Raw genomic sequence first — 17,092 nt, 5'->3', positions numbered from 1 at the left:
GACAACCTCCGCATTGTGGCCAGCCTCCTCCGTCCGCCACCCCATCCTCCACCTTGCCGGAGCCGCTACCCCTACCCTGTCGTCCACTGCAAGAGATGGACGTCTCTCATCCACGACGCTAGACCAGGATCCTTTCATCGCCTCCTCTCGCTTCATCGGCGCCATCGTCCACTTGCTGTTGCCGCTCCTACGACCGCCTCGTCCACGACAACAGGATATATCCCCCGACCCGGCCGTTTGCCATCTAAAGTCTTCTTCCCCGCCACCGACAGCCATCGCACCCGCAGCACCCTCAACGTATCAGCATAGGCCTACACGGTGTCGCAAGAGAGGTGGTACTCTTCCCTATGTGCTTAAGTTATTGATCTCACCCGGAAAATAGATCGTAATTTGTTTACTGTACTTCTCTTGTCCGTACCAAATCTTAGTGGCTAGTTGAAAGCAAACATTGGTTGCGAAGTAGCTTTGTCCGGTTTGCACCTTCAGATCCGCCATGACACGGGCACTATACTCGTAAAGCTTATGGTTTCCCCCCTTTATATTCACTACCATCATCGTAGGTGCTTCGTGCCGTGCTAGCACTGCTCCTCAAGACCTCAACCCAAAGCTTACGTGTTCTAATACGAATATGATATGATGCTCATATCACTAAAACAAAGAACGTTTAATTGGTCACCTAATGTTCCTATATTCGTTTCGAAAAGCATGTGTGCCACCCACTGGTCCAGCTAGTTCCACTTTCCTGTTTTTTCTCTTGATGCTTAGGGTTTTCCCCTTTTATCTACTCTACTATGATCTCCGTAGGTGCTTTCTGTCGTACTAGCATTACTCCACCCTTCAAGCTAAACAACAAAACACTCAGAATTCGAAAGCTTAGTTGTTCAAATATGATTGTGATATGATACTGATATTAGTTAACCGGCACATTTAATTGGTTAGCTAAAGGTCCCACTTGAGTTTCCAAATGCATGTCGCGACATATAGAGAGACAACATAATTGCATTTCTTTGTCACTTGTTGACCGTACTTTCTTGTCCACACCAAATCTTAGTTGTTATTTCAAAGCAAACATCAGTTGCTAACTACCCTTTGCACGGTTTGCAGCTTCAGATCTGCCATCCCACTGCCACGGTCAACACTGTACTGATCATGCTTATGTTTTCCCCATTTTATGATGACCACAATCAGCCTACGTGGTTCGTGCCGTAATAGCACTGCTCCACCCATCGAGCTAAACAAGCTTAGTTGTACAAATTCATATCTGATATTATTGCTGATATTAGTAAAACTGAGAGATGTTTAATTGGTTAGCTAAATGTTCCTACTTTAGTTTTGAAATGCATGTGAGCCACATATGGAGAGACCAGAAAGAATAGTATTTCTCTATGTGCTCTGGTTCATCATGGGTGGCCAACCGACATTGTATTGAAACACTTGTAATATCTTCAATCTGCTTGCTCTTCTGCTCTTCTTTAAGATGATACTCTTCTCTTGCGGTCGACTGGTCAGGTCGAGTTGTTCTCCCTTAGTATATTTTGAATCTGTCAGGTCAGGTCGACTTGTTCTTCTTTACTATATGTTGAAGCTATCATCTGCGAAGTGTCATCACTTCTGGAGCTCTCATATTTTGAGGAGTAGGCCACATTATATTAATGCACATAACAAATTACAGCATGCATGGCATCTTTTAAAAGAATTGCAGAGATATCACAAAGGGGTTTACAGGGAGGCCGTATTGGATTAGAATCACTTCTGCATTACAAAGAAAATCTCACTTGTTTTTATGTTTTCATGCATGTCAGATATTGAACATTATCAAAATGAATATGAGAATGGGCACACGAGAGGAATATTGCGGAATGATCCACTGGCTAACAAACTTGGCATGGTGGAGGATGGCCTATCTTATTCACCCATAAAGGTGCTTGCTCTAACTTTGCAAAGTTGTATTGGTCGCACATATTTTGCATCTGACCTCTTGCATTTCTTCTACTTTGTTACACCATCTGCTTAGTTTAAGCATCATATATGAGTATATGCCATAACTATCCATTTTCTGTACCTATTCCATGTGTCGTCACACTATGTTTTTCCAGTCAAATGTTGTTCTTTCGTGATAGATGTCCAAAAGGAAGAGGGTGAGTGCAGATCCTCAAGGAGTACAAACTAGGTATTTGGAAAAGGTAGTGTTACCTGTTAAATCAGATAGATCAGCAGCCACAGAAAACATAGGCCCAACTGTACCACACTTTACCCCTACTCCAGTGGCCAAACCCCTATTAGAACTGTTGGGAGCCCAGCGTCAGGTACTGTCTATGATATCAATTCAACATTTGAACTCCTAAATTTCTGCTTGTGCCTTACCTTCTCTCTTGTATGAAAACTAATTTCAGATGAATCTCCTTGCTCAAAGGATCATACGATCTCAAAACAATAATGGGCTATGCATTGCTCTTATCAGTACCTCTCTTCCTTTTGCCTTGTAACGTTGTACGTAATTAATTGCTATTTGATTATGTATCATCAGTCTGCACCTGAGCTTCATTATCCTCTGTTTCTTCCAATATTATTTGATCTATATTTACTCTTTGCAAAATGTAGAATAATGGCAACGCTTATAAAGAATTTTTTTGGGGAATTTATTGAATTATCCTTCCATCAACATGGAGAAGGGCTTTGTCCAGCCCGTGTTAACATGTAATGTAAGTTCATCCTTCTCAAGCCTTCAAACTTTGTTCTAGTATAGATTTGGATAGGCATCATTGCCTCCACTGCTGTTTGCTTTGCTGTTTACATCTGATTGGATGTTTGCAACAACTACCAGTTTCAAATTGTAGTTGTAAAAACATGTTCCTTATGCAGAACAGATCCATTTATTTGCTTATATAATTGTGAAACCTGTTACGTGTCTCCTTGTTTCTCTTTCAGAGTCGTATCTCTTACGCCAGGCAGAACTTTAGGAAAGATAGTGAGCCAAACCATCTTGAGGACAGCGAGATGACCCCAAGGTCCTGTCTTGATGAAGACAGTGAGTTGAAGCTACTCACCAGTAGGTGTGAGACAACCTCTGTGCAGTCGCTGCCTTAATCAGTTCGACTTATTTAGTCTCAACTTAAAGCGGAAAGGCTTGCTTCAGCTCAGCTTCGACTTGAAGTCAAAGGTGCAATGAAGATGTCAGAGGACTGCCGTGCACACCATCATGCCTTAAATCTAGTGTTGATGCATCTATCGTTGACACAACTGAGGTCTACTCAGCTTCTTCAGCTGTTTGGGGGGCCCGACCTGGCCAGGCCTAGTGCCTTCTGAAGTGCTCTCAGTTTTGTATATTCTTTTGTCGGCGCGTTTATTTGCACTGGTGGCGAACTTTGATGCCCAGTGGATGTAATATGTGTGATAGTCGTGATAGCCTAGCGTAAGTTGCTTGCTTATTTATTTCCTTATTGTCTTGTTTATTTGTTTGCTTGTAGTCACTGCAGTTCTTTTTTCGTGGTTTGCTAGTGGCTGCAATAACCTATTTTTTAAAACTAGGCCACAATAACCATGGGCTAATATTTACTGTAGTGACACTGGGCCTCCTACGGGCCATAGAAACAGTGGGCCTTCTACGGGCCGTAAAAACAATGGGCCTTCTACGGGCCATACAAATAATGGGCCTTCTACAGGCCGTATCATCAATGAGCTTATACAGGCAGTATGACCGATTGGCCAAACATGGGCCAATAACAGGCCGCATTATGTCCGTAAACGGGCTAGAGTTGGAATCGTCCGTTCATGGGCCCACCATAACGGGCCATCGTTAATAGGCCGTATTTCATGACGCTATGAAAACGGCCCAACGTGTTAACGGACCACAAACGGGCCGACTGTAACCACGGGCTGAATTTGGCCCATAAGCAGAAAATGACAGTAACGGGCCGTATGTAAACGAATCCTGGAAATGAGGCCAAGAATAAATGGGCTCTGAGAAGGCCGAAAGATAACATGGGCTGGAAATGGCCCACCAGAATAACGGACCCTTAATGGGTATAAAGTGACACACTGTTCATTACTGGCCAGTTTCACCACGGGCCGTTAATAGGTCAAGAGTTACATAGGGCCTCATATGGGCCGAAAGACGTCATGGACCATACATGGGCCAGAAGTGAAAACATGCTGGAATCATATTGGGTGGCCCAGATGACGCTACTGGGCCTAATTCGGATAGGGCGTAACGGGCCTTGGGTTAGCGGGCTATAAATGGGCTATATGCGAACATGCCGTTAACATGCTTTACATGGGCTGGGCCGCCACCTTTTGACCAAGTCAAACGGGCCGGCCTTTTTCACAGGAATGGGCCTCTGTTGGGTCGTGCCATGTGTCGACGTATCATAGGCGCCTTCTGTCCAATGAGTGGATGACATCTGTCCCAACGGTGAGCCGACACGTGTTTCCTCTAGCCAATGATGATTTTACACGTGGAAAATCCCCATTGGTCGGGGCTGTTAACGGATTATCGGATCCAAAACCCGACCCAATAGCTTAACGGCGTTCCGTTACGGTGGATGCCACGTGTCAGTCACTCTTGACGAAAGCACTTCTGTGACGCGCGATTTATCGTCATGGAAGTGGACACTTCCGTGATGATAATTTTGGTAATGTCATGGAACACTTCTACGACAGCACGGGTATGACTATCTTGATTCTGTCATAAATTTTTCATGGATGCACATGCATGACAAAAAACGCGACCTACTGTGACAAACACGTATCATCACGGAAGTGTATTTTTTTGTAATGAAAAATTCAAAACTATAAATAGAAGAGGTAATAAAAATAAATAAATAAGCAGAAACAAAGAAAAACAATGAAAAAAATCTGACCATATGAAGACCATTAACATTCATGGAATCAATCCTGTGAACAAAAGGACAACAAGGTATGTACTCATCATCAAATAGTTGACACCTCATGAAATACATCTGCTGATAATTAAGAAAAACACCACGGGTGCAATAACAACTCCCAACAAGTTCCTTCTCGAAGTCGCTCAAATCATGTAGAGCTACAAAATATAATTACACAGGCTCAATGGAACAGAAAAATCAAAATGTACAATAAAACAAGATAAAAACTTCCTTAAAAAGGAACCTTACCAACAGACGGTAAAGGAGACAATGCATCTCCACGACCAACATGATAAAAATCAATACCAATCCAAGTTCCATAATGTTCAAGCCTAATGGTCATTATATCACGAGGACGAACACCATAATCACTGACCAATCGTTCCCAGGAAGGACCATGGAATTTGCTCCTCACCCGACAATAACTAAACAGAACACCATACAAATAACCCTCATTGCACTAAAGAGCAAGATCCGTATCTTCGTCACCCCTCCTTATGGCTAAAGCCCTACACTCCTCGATGTAACGAGCAAGATGAGCTCTAACACTGCACGGAACATACTGCACAACAAATCAAAACAAGGATCATAATCAAAATCTAAACAGCATGGGCAGCACCAAAAGAAATAAGCGTGTGTGCCGAAAATTGAACAATTATAAAATGATTTTCTTACAACACGCCTCCAACAATGCCGATCCAGGACCACACTGAACCCATCTACAAAAGAATCAACAGAAGAACACGGGCCACCAGGCATACGGCAAAAAGGACAAGCCATAGCTGCAAGGAACACAATGGTTATCAAGAACTAATCCCATAAAACCCAGTTGAAACTTGACATCTGATAGTGTTGGTAGTCCCCACCCGTAACTACCCCATAAATCTCCATATTCCAGAAATATAATGGGAACAAAAAGAGAAACGAGAAAGGGAAACGGGGAACCCACAAAGGCAACCAGTAGGGAACGACGATATCGCGAACGGGGAAGTGCTCGACGCTAAGGAAGGACCGCCGTAAGAGCAGGCAACAAGCGCGGTGGCCAGAACAGCTGCTGCCGTAACCACGCGACAAGAGCAGCGGCCGCGACGGGCGGAGACGACGGCAAAGAAAAAACAGTGCGCGACGAGGGTTCGCCCACACCAGAGAGAAACAGATCAAAAGGTATTACAAAACATTAAAAGTATAAGGACTAAAGTGAAAAAAAGGAAAAACCATAAAGGGAAACTGGAAACCGAAAATCACGGGAGAAGCCGTGCGCGCGCCAAGTGTCGTGAGCGGAGCGCATCGGAAAAGTCTCAGGAGCGCTCCGCGCGTGACACTTGGCGCGCGGGGAGCGCTCCCCGACTAATCATTGCGGGGAGCGCTCCTCAATTAGTGATTTCGGGATTTGAGATCAAGTAATCAACGGGTACCGGCTGGATGGGCCTCCCTAGGGCCACACACAAGCGCGCGAGGGGCGGCTGCGTGGTGTGCCTAGCCACGGCCATGTGTCGCGCACTGGATACGTTCGTGGGAACTCATTTTCTGCACACATTTTTTCCATGATTTTGGTTTTTCCTATGTTTTCTTGATTTTTTTCTTTTTATTTTCTCTGGTGAAGCACTCCGTGTGAAAAATCATTGTTCACAGTTGAGCTTTCTGAAAAGTGAAAAGCATAGGTGTGCTTTCCAAAAAGTGAAAAACATAATTTGCTTCCCAAAAAGTAAAAAAACACACGTGTGCCTCCAAAAAGTGAAAAAGTACGGTTGTGCTTTTGTTTTTTGTATTTTTTTTGGTTTTCACCTTTTTTTTTGTTTTTCCCTGTTTCTGTTTTCTTTTTGGAAAAAAGTTGGTCTAGACATATTAACATGGACCTAATTTCAAAAACTCGATGTGAGACATGCAACGGTCAAATGGTTGTGATTTGGACGCATAATTCAAGAGATAAAATGTTAAAACAAAAAATCTACGACTTTTCTTACAATACTCATAGGTTACGACAATTATCACACATGCAGTGCATCACTCATCACCGGAAGCGGAGATGGTGGTGACCTATGCAAGGAGTACACTTTTACTCAGTGATTTTGATAGGATTTGACTTGGGCACAAGCCGCCTATAAAAGAGGGAACAATGTCATGGGCCCACCCCAGCCTAGTGTGCCAAATCAACGCCTCAAAAGAGTCTCGCGACCATCCAGCGGCAAGCTTGTAAACTAATTAAGGGTAGTTCTTTTGGTGGCTTCTGGAATAACCCGGGCAGGGGGCAAAATAACTGGCCCTAAGCAACGATGAGACTATGAAGACGGCAAGAAAGGAAATGCTGTAGCGACTCTCTCCCTCCCTCCCACCTAGTCCCTTCATATGAGAATATAAGTTGAGCACTGATTTAGGGCATGAATTTAACTTGTGATATAATATTCATCCCAAAAAATATGTGTTTAGGAAGTTCATTTTGCAAGGATTTTTTTTTTGCGGGGGCATTCGACAAGGATTCTACATATATAATTTTTATGACATACAACACATGTTTTGCTAGTCAAATCGAAGCCTAAAAATCAGTGTCCAATTTTAATTCACATCCACAGGGAGAGAAAGAGCGGCGTCTCAGCGCCCGGGCAAAAGAAAAAATTCACACACAAAAAATCTCATTTTTTTTCCAAGCAAGATGCATATGTGTGTGATGTTCGTGCAAAATTTGATGGAGTTTCAACATTCAAGGAGCGTGCGACAAAAAATACAAAAAATGGCTCTGTGAGAAAGGTTACTTTTCACGCATTGTTTTGGCCGGTTTTCTCTTTTTTGCCACGAGCCCCATAGATTTCGAAACGGGGTGAAATTTTGCACGCACATGATGCACTCAAACATCTTCCAAGAAAAAAAATGATTTTTTTCTATTTTTTATCATGCTACTGTTCATCGGGTTCATCTGGACTAGGGCACCGAATTGGATTTTCGTCCAGAGTACTTTGTACATCTCTTTCTCGTTCTGATTCCCTTTCTCCGTTTCCTTCTCTGAGACTAGATCGTGATCGTGCCTTGGCGCGAGGGTGCGGGTCCCAACGTTTTGATCATGGTAAGTTAGTAGGAATCCAGGTTTTGTATATGCATTAACACAGGATAACACAGGCAGCCGAAGAAGATTAAAGAACCAATACTAAAACTACAGCATAATTCGTTCATAATTTACAATAACCATGGAGTGGTAAATCGACCTGAAGGACTGTCGGTGATCACACATAATTTACAATAAGGATAGGGCAGTCTGCTACGACACTGATTCAAAACGCCTCAGGCATCACGTCTATATACGATAATATTAGTCGATAAACCAAAAGAACTACATCTTCGTAGAAACATCGGTCGCATTCACCACAGCTCAAGCTCAGATGAGAAGTAACCACTATTTGTTACTATTTGTTGTCCTCATGATAAAGCAGAAGGATTTAGCCTGAGTAAATGCAGCATGACATAAAGTTCAGTACAAAAGCCGCTTGATTAAGAGCAACAGAGCATATATTTCAGTGTTAAAGAGTTTCAGAAGCAGGCATAGTGACACTGAGGTCAATATTGAGTAAGCAAACCACATACAGGGCTAAACCAAAATTGACTAAGTAGGCTATTTTCCATACAAAGCAACAAAGGCAAAAATAATATGCGAGGAGATTCAGGTAAACCTTGCGTATCGGATACAAAATATATAGCATTTATAGAATCATATATCAGTCACAAAAAAAATCAATTCATTGGTATAGTTATTGGATCTATCTAATTAAAAAAGGCAGCAAACAACATATAAATTCATTAGAAATAGATGGCATTCCATATAGCAATACACCCAAAAGGAAAAAGAATGGAAGATATGAGATTAGGTACAGCCAAGGGAAGAGTTTCATTACCAAGAGATCCTGCATAACCAATCTGTGTCATCACAGATATAGCCTGCTCCAAATCCTTTAACACCAAGTGCAAACTGTAACCTGCTCCAAAGGCTACTGCTTTGTGCTCTGTTTTATTTACTGTGTGCTCTGGAAAACAAAAATAAACAAAGGGTCATAGGCCCGGAACACAAAATATTTTTCGATAAAGTTTACACTTAATAGACACAATTAATTACCAAATTTATCATCATTTTTGGTGAACATTAATAAACAGCGGACTCATGGTATTGGTATGTAAGTAATTATCTCCATAAGAGCTTCACATGCACGCAGACAACAGTGCAGTAAATTGGATTAGATGATATGCCTAGCAAATAATCTAAAGGGCCATAGATCTATCTTTTAAGAAGGTTAGTACAGGTGAGCTGGCTGATTCTATGGCCATCATCATCGACATTATGTTATAGCAAAAGATATCTCCACGAATTAAGCATATATATGTGAATGACAGAGATATATATTGCGTAAGAAAGTCAGATAACTGTGAGATGTAACATAATGTACATGTAAGTGATCCATGACTGCAGCTAAATTTCATAAGAAAAAAAGGACACTATTGAGTAGGCAATGAAGCACTAATATTACAGAGTAATCTTTCCTTGAAGCCGCACACCATGTAGGCATAGATAAATAAGACCGGGGATTAAATCAAAAGAAATTGGATGGGAGAGAGAGAGAATCGGAACCTCTTCCATCTTTCTATATGTTGAATCGCCATAGCCATCGTAGTTTTTATGATTTCCGTCGCCCCTTCCAAAAGTAGCTCAACCAATTATCTCATCAATCATTGCTGACAACGCCTCGTAAAGCTGAAACTACAAATGGGTTTTGCCTTTTTCCTTGAGCTCACACCAACATTAGTACCTGCAAAACAACTCATATACAATCCAATGTCAAGGCGAAGACAAAGAAAAGAAAATTTAAAGAAAAGGAGATAGCTAGAACCCAAGGAGCAGCTAACCAAAAGTGAAATAAGAGGTAGAAAAGAAGACAAAATCCAAGCTAAAATAATCCTGATCAGATCCACGATGCAGTCCAACACCTCAACCAAATCCAAGTGGCACCAAACATGATTTACAAAGTATGAAACCAATTGTTTATTGTCCTTTCAAGACCAGTTGCAATAACAGTAGTTTGATAGCTTAAATGGCAGGTCGTAATCAAATAAGCTGATTTTTATGATCAAGTGTATGATGAGAGGACTATGAAATGCATGGATGGCTTTGTTACCCGGATGCGGGCTTTGTTACCCGGATGCGGTGCTGTTTATCGTTTTTGTTGTAGACAGTTAAGACGTAAACCATCTGTAGGAGAACAAATGAGCAAAGAAAATAATTAGAGTGCAATACCAAAGGGCATGGACATCGTTGCAGATTGGTAATCAGAATCTCAAACACTAAAATAAGTTGGAGTTTCTTTGCTTTAGCTGTACTTGAAGGAACAGACCTCCCAAGGAGCAAACGATCATACTATGTCTGTCAGTGACAGCAAATAATATATTCAGACCTCCTAAAGACGCGACTTCCTACACATCCTTGATCTGAAACATTCACAGTTTGTACTTTCAGTGATAGCAACTCGTAAATTCAGTTCACACTTCAATTGTTCAGGAAAAAATCATTCCAGTGTCCCTGACACACACTAAATCTTGTCATGCAGATAATTAGATGCAAATGCCACGAAAATTATCAAAGGAACAGTAGAAGAGAGAACCAGTTACTTGGATTAGGATATAAACATGCGCCAAAGCAGAGCATAACTTCATAAATGTGATTATTTTCAGCATCATCTCCTAGAGGAAGAAAAATTCAAAGAGGCCGCTATATGTACAGATAAACACATTGGCGTTTGCCACACAGGTCTAGCAAGCCAGCAATGAACCATGTGCCTAATCTACTATAAATATAGTGTCCTTTATATCTGATTACAGGACACAAGCAAGATCGTGATCCTCTCTCTCCATCTCTCAACCAAAATCTTGATTCCACATTATAGTCTGCACAACAATCCTATCACTCAAATCTATGGTACAGTTGCAAGCTATGCCATAATAAATGGAGAGGAAATCTCAGATCAGCGGCTAGGAGGGGGTTGACGAGAGCGATAGGAAGAGCACCTGAAGGACGATGGCAATGGCGATGTGGATGGCCGTCGCTCCTCCCGGTGATGGTAACGCACCAAGTAGCAACAACAGTAGTATCCTGAACAATTCCTGCTGCAATTCATGTGCTTTAAAGCCTCAATCCCCCACAACAATCCACAAAAATGAACTGATCATTGGCATTGTAAGCTGCATCGAACACGTTGCCAATCTGATCGCCACACCATGGTGCGTGATGGCACCTGACATTTGCTCAGCGTCGCTTGCTTGACGATGACGTTTTTGGCTGGTTCCTTGACGCTGGAGGAGACAATATCGACGGCACCATCAAGCTGTTGGCCACCTGCATCTATCAGTTCACATGTCAGAATGACAAGTAGACTGAATGTGTTTAGTGGCTGACTTCTGGTTCAGGAAGAAGTTGCTAGGTGAACACGATGTACCATTTTATTGGAAGAATCACCATCGTAGATCTTGGCTTCATCCCTGGTCTGCTCCTGCTCATCTTTCTGCGGGTTGTCGCTTCACATTTGGGAACGCTACCTCGTTTTGGGCCTGTAAAAATCAGAGCAGAAAACCATGAATCTGAAACATTCAGAAAAAGGCCTAGCAAGAACAATGGTTTTCCAGTGTAAACTTTAAGCATGTAATTAATCAGTCTGCACTTCCTTCCGTCGTAAGACATGGTAGGATACGGCGCCTCCTTGTAGGCCACGTGCTGAAGAACTTCAATGCAAACTTGTGTGGATTTTAAACCAAGTCAGGAACGAGCAGCAGTGTCTCCTCCATCCAAGAACCGTCGTGAGAGAGAAGGAGGGAGAAGGGGGAGGGTAGTAGTACCGGGAGTGAGCTGCTGCTGGGTGTCGTCGGGGACGAAGGCGCTGCCGTGGAGGAGGGGGGCGGCGTCATCGACTTTCGTCCGCTGCCTCTCCCGTTGGGCACCAAGGAGGAGAGCGAGGCTATCTTGGGAGCGGAGAAGGCGACGACGGCAAATCCAGAAAACATAGAAGAGGATGGAGTGAGGACGGCAAAGAGGGCGAGGCAGAGGGCGAAGCGGAACGGCTGCTCACCGGGGAGCTCCTGGTCGCTGGGCTGCGCGGCGGCCTCTGCGCCCCCCTCCTGCCGGCGATGGAGGCGGCGCACGACCCAGAGCAGTGCGACCACCTCGGCCTTCGCGAGCGCGAGCAAGCCACCCGACCACCGCGAGCGCCAGTGCCGACGCCGTCATCTCGGTGGGTTTGGAAGGGGAGGGGGCTGTGGCGGCTGCGGAAAGCGACGCGAGCGGCGGCCCCTCCCGGCGATGGCGGTGGCGGCTGAGGAGAGGGGCGCGATGGGGAGTGGAGGAGAGAAGGAGACGAATGAGAGAACGACAGGGCAAGCCGCTCCCCTCCCCCACCCCATAGCCGCGCGGGCCAACCACCGCACAGCACGCACGCCCTCGGAAGCGAAAAGACCGGAATACCCTCGGCGGGGGCAGGATATAACGTGCGGTGGCACGGGATATTTACCGCCGGGTGCACGCGACGAGCCGCACGAGACGTTTTGCTAGACCCAGTCACCGACAGACGGGACCCACGCGTGAGCTACCCCACAGATCAGCGAGACCGGAACGAGTCCATGAAGTGACAGATAACCTGGAAGGGCGGTAACTATTCATTGCTACAGCGCCTTTTTTGATCCGGCGGCCCAGATCGTCCAGAGGCTTGATCCAACGGCTAGAATCGCATCAGGAAAACGGATCGGACGGCCAGAATCTGCTGAGCTCTGAGGAGGCGCGGGAAGCGCTGGATCTCTTATTTCTCGATTTGTAATTGTAAGAGAGACAAATTTGCGGCCCAACCCGATAGACTCCCTCACGGTTTCGTGGGGTGGGCCGAGCGCACCGTGAGGGAGTCCGGCCTGAGCCAGGCCAGTGTCACTCTGCTGCCACGGTGACGCCTCACCGCTTCCATCGCCGACGAAACCACGGAGCGCGCCCGCGGCGGATAAATTTGGGCGCGGGCGGGAAGGAGACGAGAGAGAAACCCCACAGACCGCTCCAAACCCCACCCACGCCCCTCCCCCACAACTCCGCCGCCGCCGGTCGCCATGGAGAGGAAGCAGGCCGACTACAGCAACCTGGTAAGCACCCCGCCGCCCCCATCCGATTCGATTCGCCCCCGTTCAGCCGTGGACCTGACTGATTTGGCGAGCGGCGGCCGTGCGCGTGCAGGACGAGAGGTACACCATCCAGGGGGAGAGGTACCAGGGCCAGCAGTACAGCCACATCTACTACACCCGCCTCCACCACATGCGCACCCTCCTCCACGTCCTCGTCCCCTCCCGGAAGCCGCACCTCCCCGGTACGGAATCCCTCGCTCCCCCCTCCCCATTGATGTTGAGCATGACTTGTGTGCGGGTAGTAGTCATGGACAGAAATTGTTAACAGTCGGTGTCTGCTGTGAATTTGTGATACAGTATGTGTGGTTGTTGAGTTAGGGTTTCTCTGCTGGAATGTTGCTCTCTAATCCATGAACAGTTTGATTATTGGTGGCTCCACAAGATTTGGCAAGTGCAGTTGTCACTTGTGAGTGTCGAATTTTAGGCCCTTTTGAGCTCTGTTTAGGTTAAGCAGCTCCGGACATTGATTAGCTGATTAGGGTCTCCTGTCCTGGGTGTGTTCAGGCTCATGTCTAATTTAGTTTGTCTGCTTTCATAAAGTTCCGGAACTGGTAGCTATCAAATGCTTTGGTTGGTGTGCAATTGAAGTTGGGGTGAAAGCCATTTCACTTGGCTGTAGTGCTATGTGGCATACGATCTTTTCAATGGAGTTAATATTGCTAAGAGCACCATCATTTTGTAGTTAGAATCTAGGAGTATGTTTACAGTCCGCCTCCTTGTTAGCAAGATTGGAAATTTGGATCCAGTTTCCGGGGGTTAACTGATTCGAATCCTCAACATGAGTTTTGGTGTTGGTGTAGTTACATTTTCTTCATGCTAGTGGATCGCACAACATCTGCTCTCCTTTTGTGAATTAAGAATGAATTGTAGTCACTCCTTTTTCCTACCTTGCAGTCACTACAGTGCTTGGACTCGAAGAAGGAAAAGATTGTGTGCTTGTTGGGACTTTATACAAGCACATGAAACTGAAGCCTTCTATTCTCGATGAATACTCAAAGGAGGTAATGTAGCATTATGGTAGTGCTTCCACGGGTTCTTATACGATTCCTGTGTGTAAAAAATCTGATGTGCTTCTGCATGAACTTTCTGTGCTGCAGAGGTCGGCAATCCCTCTTGTTAAGCCACACAATTTCATGCATTCTGATGATAATCTTATTCTGGAAGATGAAAGTGGAAGAGTTGCACTTGCAGGAGCCATACCTCCAGCAGCTTATGTGACTGGTAAGTTTGACTGTCACTTAAAAGACTTGGCATGCTGCAAATTCAGGGCTTGTTTCTTTAGCGCTGTACAATCTGTTCTGTACTTTTAACCAGGATGTCATATTCTTCGGAATAACACTTGATCATCTACAGGAGTTGTAGTAGCTCTTCATGGGAAGGAAACAAGTGCTGGCAACTTTCTTGTTGAAGATGTTATGGAGGCTGGTCTTCCTCCTCAAACTGTGTTGCCCAGCATAAGTAATATTTTCTGTATTCTGCAGCGCTCATTCCTGCATATTTTTCCATGTTGCTATAAATTTCCAGTTGTGTTAAAATTGCTCTGGAATCACATCCATTTCTGTTACAGATGAGGACAAGTATGTTGTTTTTGTGTCGGGATTAAGTGTTGGGAGCAGCACATTCAATCCTCTGCAGTTCCAACTTCTTATTGACCATATCACTGGGCATTTGGGTGATGAAAATGTATGTCATTTGTCATCATAAATCTAAGAATTATTATACTCGAGCGAGACACTAATTCTGATGATCTCTCATGAAATTAATTAGGAGCAAACCATAGCATCGAAGATAGTTCGTGTTGTGGTTGCTGGAAATTCAGTACATATTGCACCAAGGTTCTTGAATGGCCAGGTAATGACATTGCATTTCACATGTTTTCTGGCTACTTTGTGAAATTGCTTAGTAGTATGTATCAATCTTTCAGACAGTAGCTGCAAAAGATCAACCAAGGATAGCTGAGCCAATCAAAGAACTAGATATAATGCTGACTCAGGTTCAACTGTTTTACCTTTTCCCATCAAAATTTTGCCAGTGTGACTGCTCCGGTCTCTGTTGTAGATCTTGATGTAACCCCATTTCCTCTGCAGCTGGTGGCGTCATTACCTGTAGATATAATGCCAGGTTGTAACGATCCAGCGAATTTTGCTTTGCCTCAGCAGGTGGGTTCTTGATGCTGATGAATAGCTATTGAACTGTATATCAGTACCAATCAATGGGACTAGTTTCTTTTGAGCATGCATAACTAACTCATTTCTTAATTTATTTATTGTAGCCTTTGCATAGATGCCTTTTCTCTGGAGCATCCACCTATAATACGTTTTCATCATGTCCGAATCCACATCAATTCGATCTTGACAATGTCAAGTGAGTGGCACTGCTTCTTTAACTATCTATAAATGAAAACAACTTGGAGATTTTTATGCAAGAAATTCTGTATGCAGGTTTATTGGAACATCTGGGCAGAACATAGATGACCTCTACAGGTACTCGGATGCCAAAGATAGGCTGGAATTCATGGAAAGGACATTGAAATGGCGCCATCTTGCTCCGACTGCACCGAACAGCCTAGGTAACTCACTAGGCATTTCAAACTTTGGTGCCTTAGTGGTAATGATGATATTGTTGGGTAAAATGACCTAGTGCCGTTATCATCATTTACTTATTCTACCTGAATTTCATGGTTTAAATGGTCACTTGGTAGTTGCATTATCTTAGGCTAGATAATCCTTACATACCTATCTGTTTTATCCAGGATGTTATCCATACACAGACAAGGACCCTTTCCTCGTCGAAACCTGCCCCCATGTTTACTTCGTCGGGAATCAAGATAGATATGAGACTCGACTGTTAAAAGGTACCGCTTGAAGCAAAATTCATATGTCGTTTCAGCACCCAGCTAAACACCCTTGTTATCCAGGAACGGAGAAGCAGCAAGTCAGGCTAATCAGCATTCCAAGATTTTGCGAGAGTGGAATCGCTGTCATGGTATGTACCAATGGTAGCTCTACATTTCCCACGTTTATAGTCTATCAATGGTTTGATTTGTTGCTTTTCCACAACAATAACAACTGTATAAAGTAAAACAGAAGGCTAGCTATGAAACCATAAGTTCCATTCCTCTGTTCTGTTTTTATTACCACCCGTGGTTGATTTTTGTATGGAATGCGTGGTGGTAGTTTGCTGACAAGCATATCTGCATGTTGATACAGCTCAACTTGAGGAACTTGGAATGCAGCACCTTGAGCTTCTCAACGAGCTTCGAGGACGCCTGACTTTGCTCCGTGTATGGAGCGCACACAAGAGGGTCTGCTTTATGCAGAGCTTAATCTTTTGTAACCTGTAGAGGCTTATGCAAGGGCCACCGTGGAAGGATGTTTTGTAGACAAACAATTCGTAGACGTGTGATGACCTAGGTTTCTCCAAATTTACCTGTTGGTAGCCCTGTGCTTGGTTGTAGCTAGCAAACAAATGGAAGAAGCTCATGCTTGTTTTCCCAGTTTCCATCGGCTGATTCATTCGTCAGATCTTGTGTCCTGTTGCCATCGGTGTTGGCAAATGTATCAGTCTCCTCCGAAACAGATTGTGTTCTTGTGTAGTATGCCTGTCTGGAAGCACATCTGTGGGTATCCGGCAGATGCGTTCGCCAGGTTGCAGAATATCCGAGAGCATATTCAGATTCTCGTTGGTGCAAACGGCCACCTGTTTTATCCATAAATGTACTGTTATTCTTGTGTTAAAAAAAAGGCGGTGCTACCTGACGTTTAGTTTGCATCTCCAAGTGAAAATTCTTGAGAAGCAGGAGCACTCTTTAGGTCAGAATTTATAATCTCATCATCAAGAAATGAAACTATTTTTTCCCGCAAAAAAAGAAAGAGAAATAATACTATTTTTCTCTGCGACAGCCTCTCCTGATCTTGAAACCCCAAAACCTGTGGCTGCAGCTCGTCACGCACAGCAAAGTGCCAAAACCAGAGCAGGAGCTGGACCGGCTAGACTACTGAACCAGTCCGCGCTTGTGTGTGTTG

At 44.2% G+C, this 17,092-nt stretch overlaps 2 protein-coding genes and 1 long non-coding RNA gene across 10 annotated transcripts in view; 1 reads left to right on the top strand and 2 right to left on the bottom strand.

Annotated features, from left to right (window-relative positions):
- Window positions 1-7,993: 7,993 nt before the first annotated feature.
- Window positions 7,994-12,265, bottom strand: LOC119291837. Of its 8 annotated transcripts, none has more exons than XR_005142668.1 (8): window positions 11,748-12,265; window positions 11,351-11,462; window positions 10,923-11,256; window positions 10,253-10,346; window positions 10,037-10,110; window positions 9,493-9,670; window positions 8,765-8,893; window positions 7,994-8,316 (listed from the first exon to the last, which is right to left on the bottom strand). It is a non-coding gene; the product is annotated as an uncharacterized LOC119291837 (long non-coding RNA). The 8 variants fall into 8 exon arrangements; XR_005142672.1 differs by having other exon boundaries at window positions 10,057-10,110; XR_005142673.1 differs by lacking the exon at window positions 10,253-10,346 and having other exon boundaries at window positions 10,923-11,021; window positions 11,150-11,256.
- Window positions 12,266-12,783: 518 nt separating this feature from the next.
- On the top strand, window positions 12,784-16,702 carry LOC119291836 (DNA polymerase delta small subunit-like). The gene is made up of 14 exons (XM_037570641.1): window positions 12,784-13,028; window positions 13,120-13,249; window positions 13,962-14,068; window positions 14,165-14,288; window positions 14,421-14,525; window positions 14,635-14,750; window positions 14,835-14,918; window positions 14,992-15,060; window positions 15,155-15,226; window positions 15,340-15,431; window positions 15,509-15,636; window positions 15,820-15,921; window positions 15,985-16,052; window positions 16,277-16,702. Exons 1-14 carry the CDS (start codon window positions 12,996-12,998, stop codon window positions 16,337-16,339), a joined length of 1,293 nt encoding a protein of 430 aa, XP_037426538.1. The 5' UTR covers window positions 12,784-12,995; the 3' UTR covers window positions 16,340-16,702.
- LOC119292914 (molybdate transporter 1-like) overlaps window positions 16,587-17,092 on the bottom strand; it is a 3,067-nt gene continuing 2,561 nt past the window's right edge. Inside the window, exon 2 of the mRNA XM_037571570.1 lies at window positions 16,587-16,766. Coding sequence (XP_037427467.1) covers window positions 16,587-16,766 — 180 coding nt within the window. The remainder of the gene's footprint in view (window positions 16,767-17,092) is intronic.

The sequence above is a fragment of the Triticum dicoccoides genome, chromosome 4B, assembly GCF_002162155.2.
Source record: "Triticum dicoccoides isolate Atlit2015 ecotype Zavitan chromosome 4B, WEW_v2.0, whole genome shotgun sequence".
NCBI classification, from domain to species: Eukaryota; Viridiplantae; Streptophyta; class Magnoliopsida; order Poales; family Poaceae; genus Triticum; species Triticum dicoccoides.
Note: the sequence above shows the minus strand (reverse complement) of the source record. Positions and strands in the feature narration are given on the sequence as shown.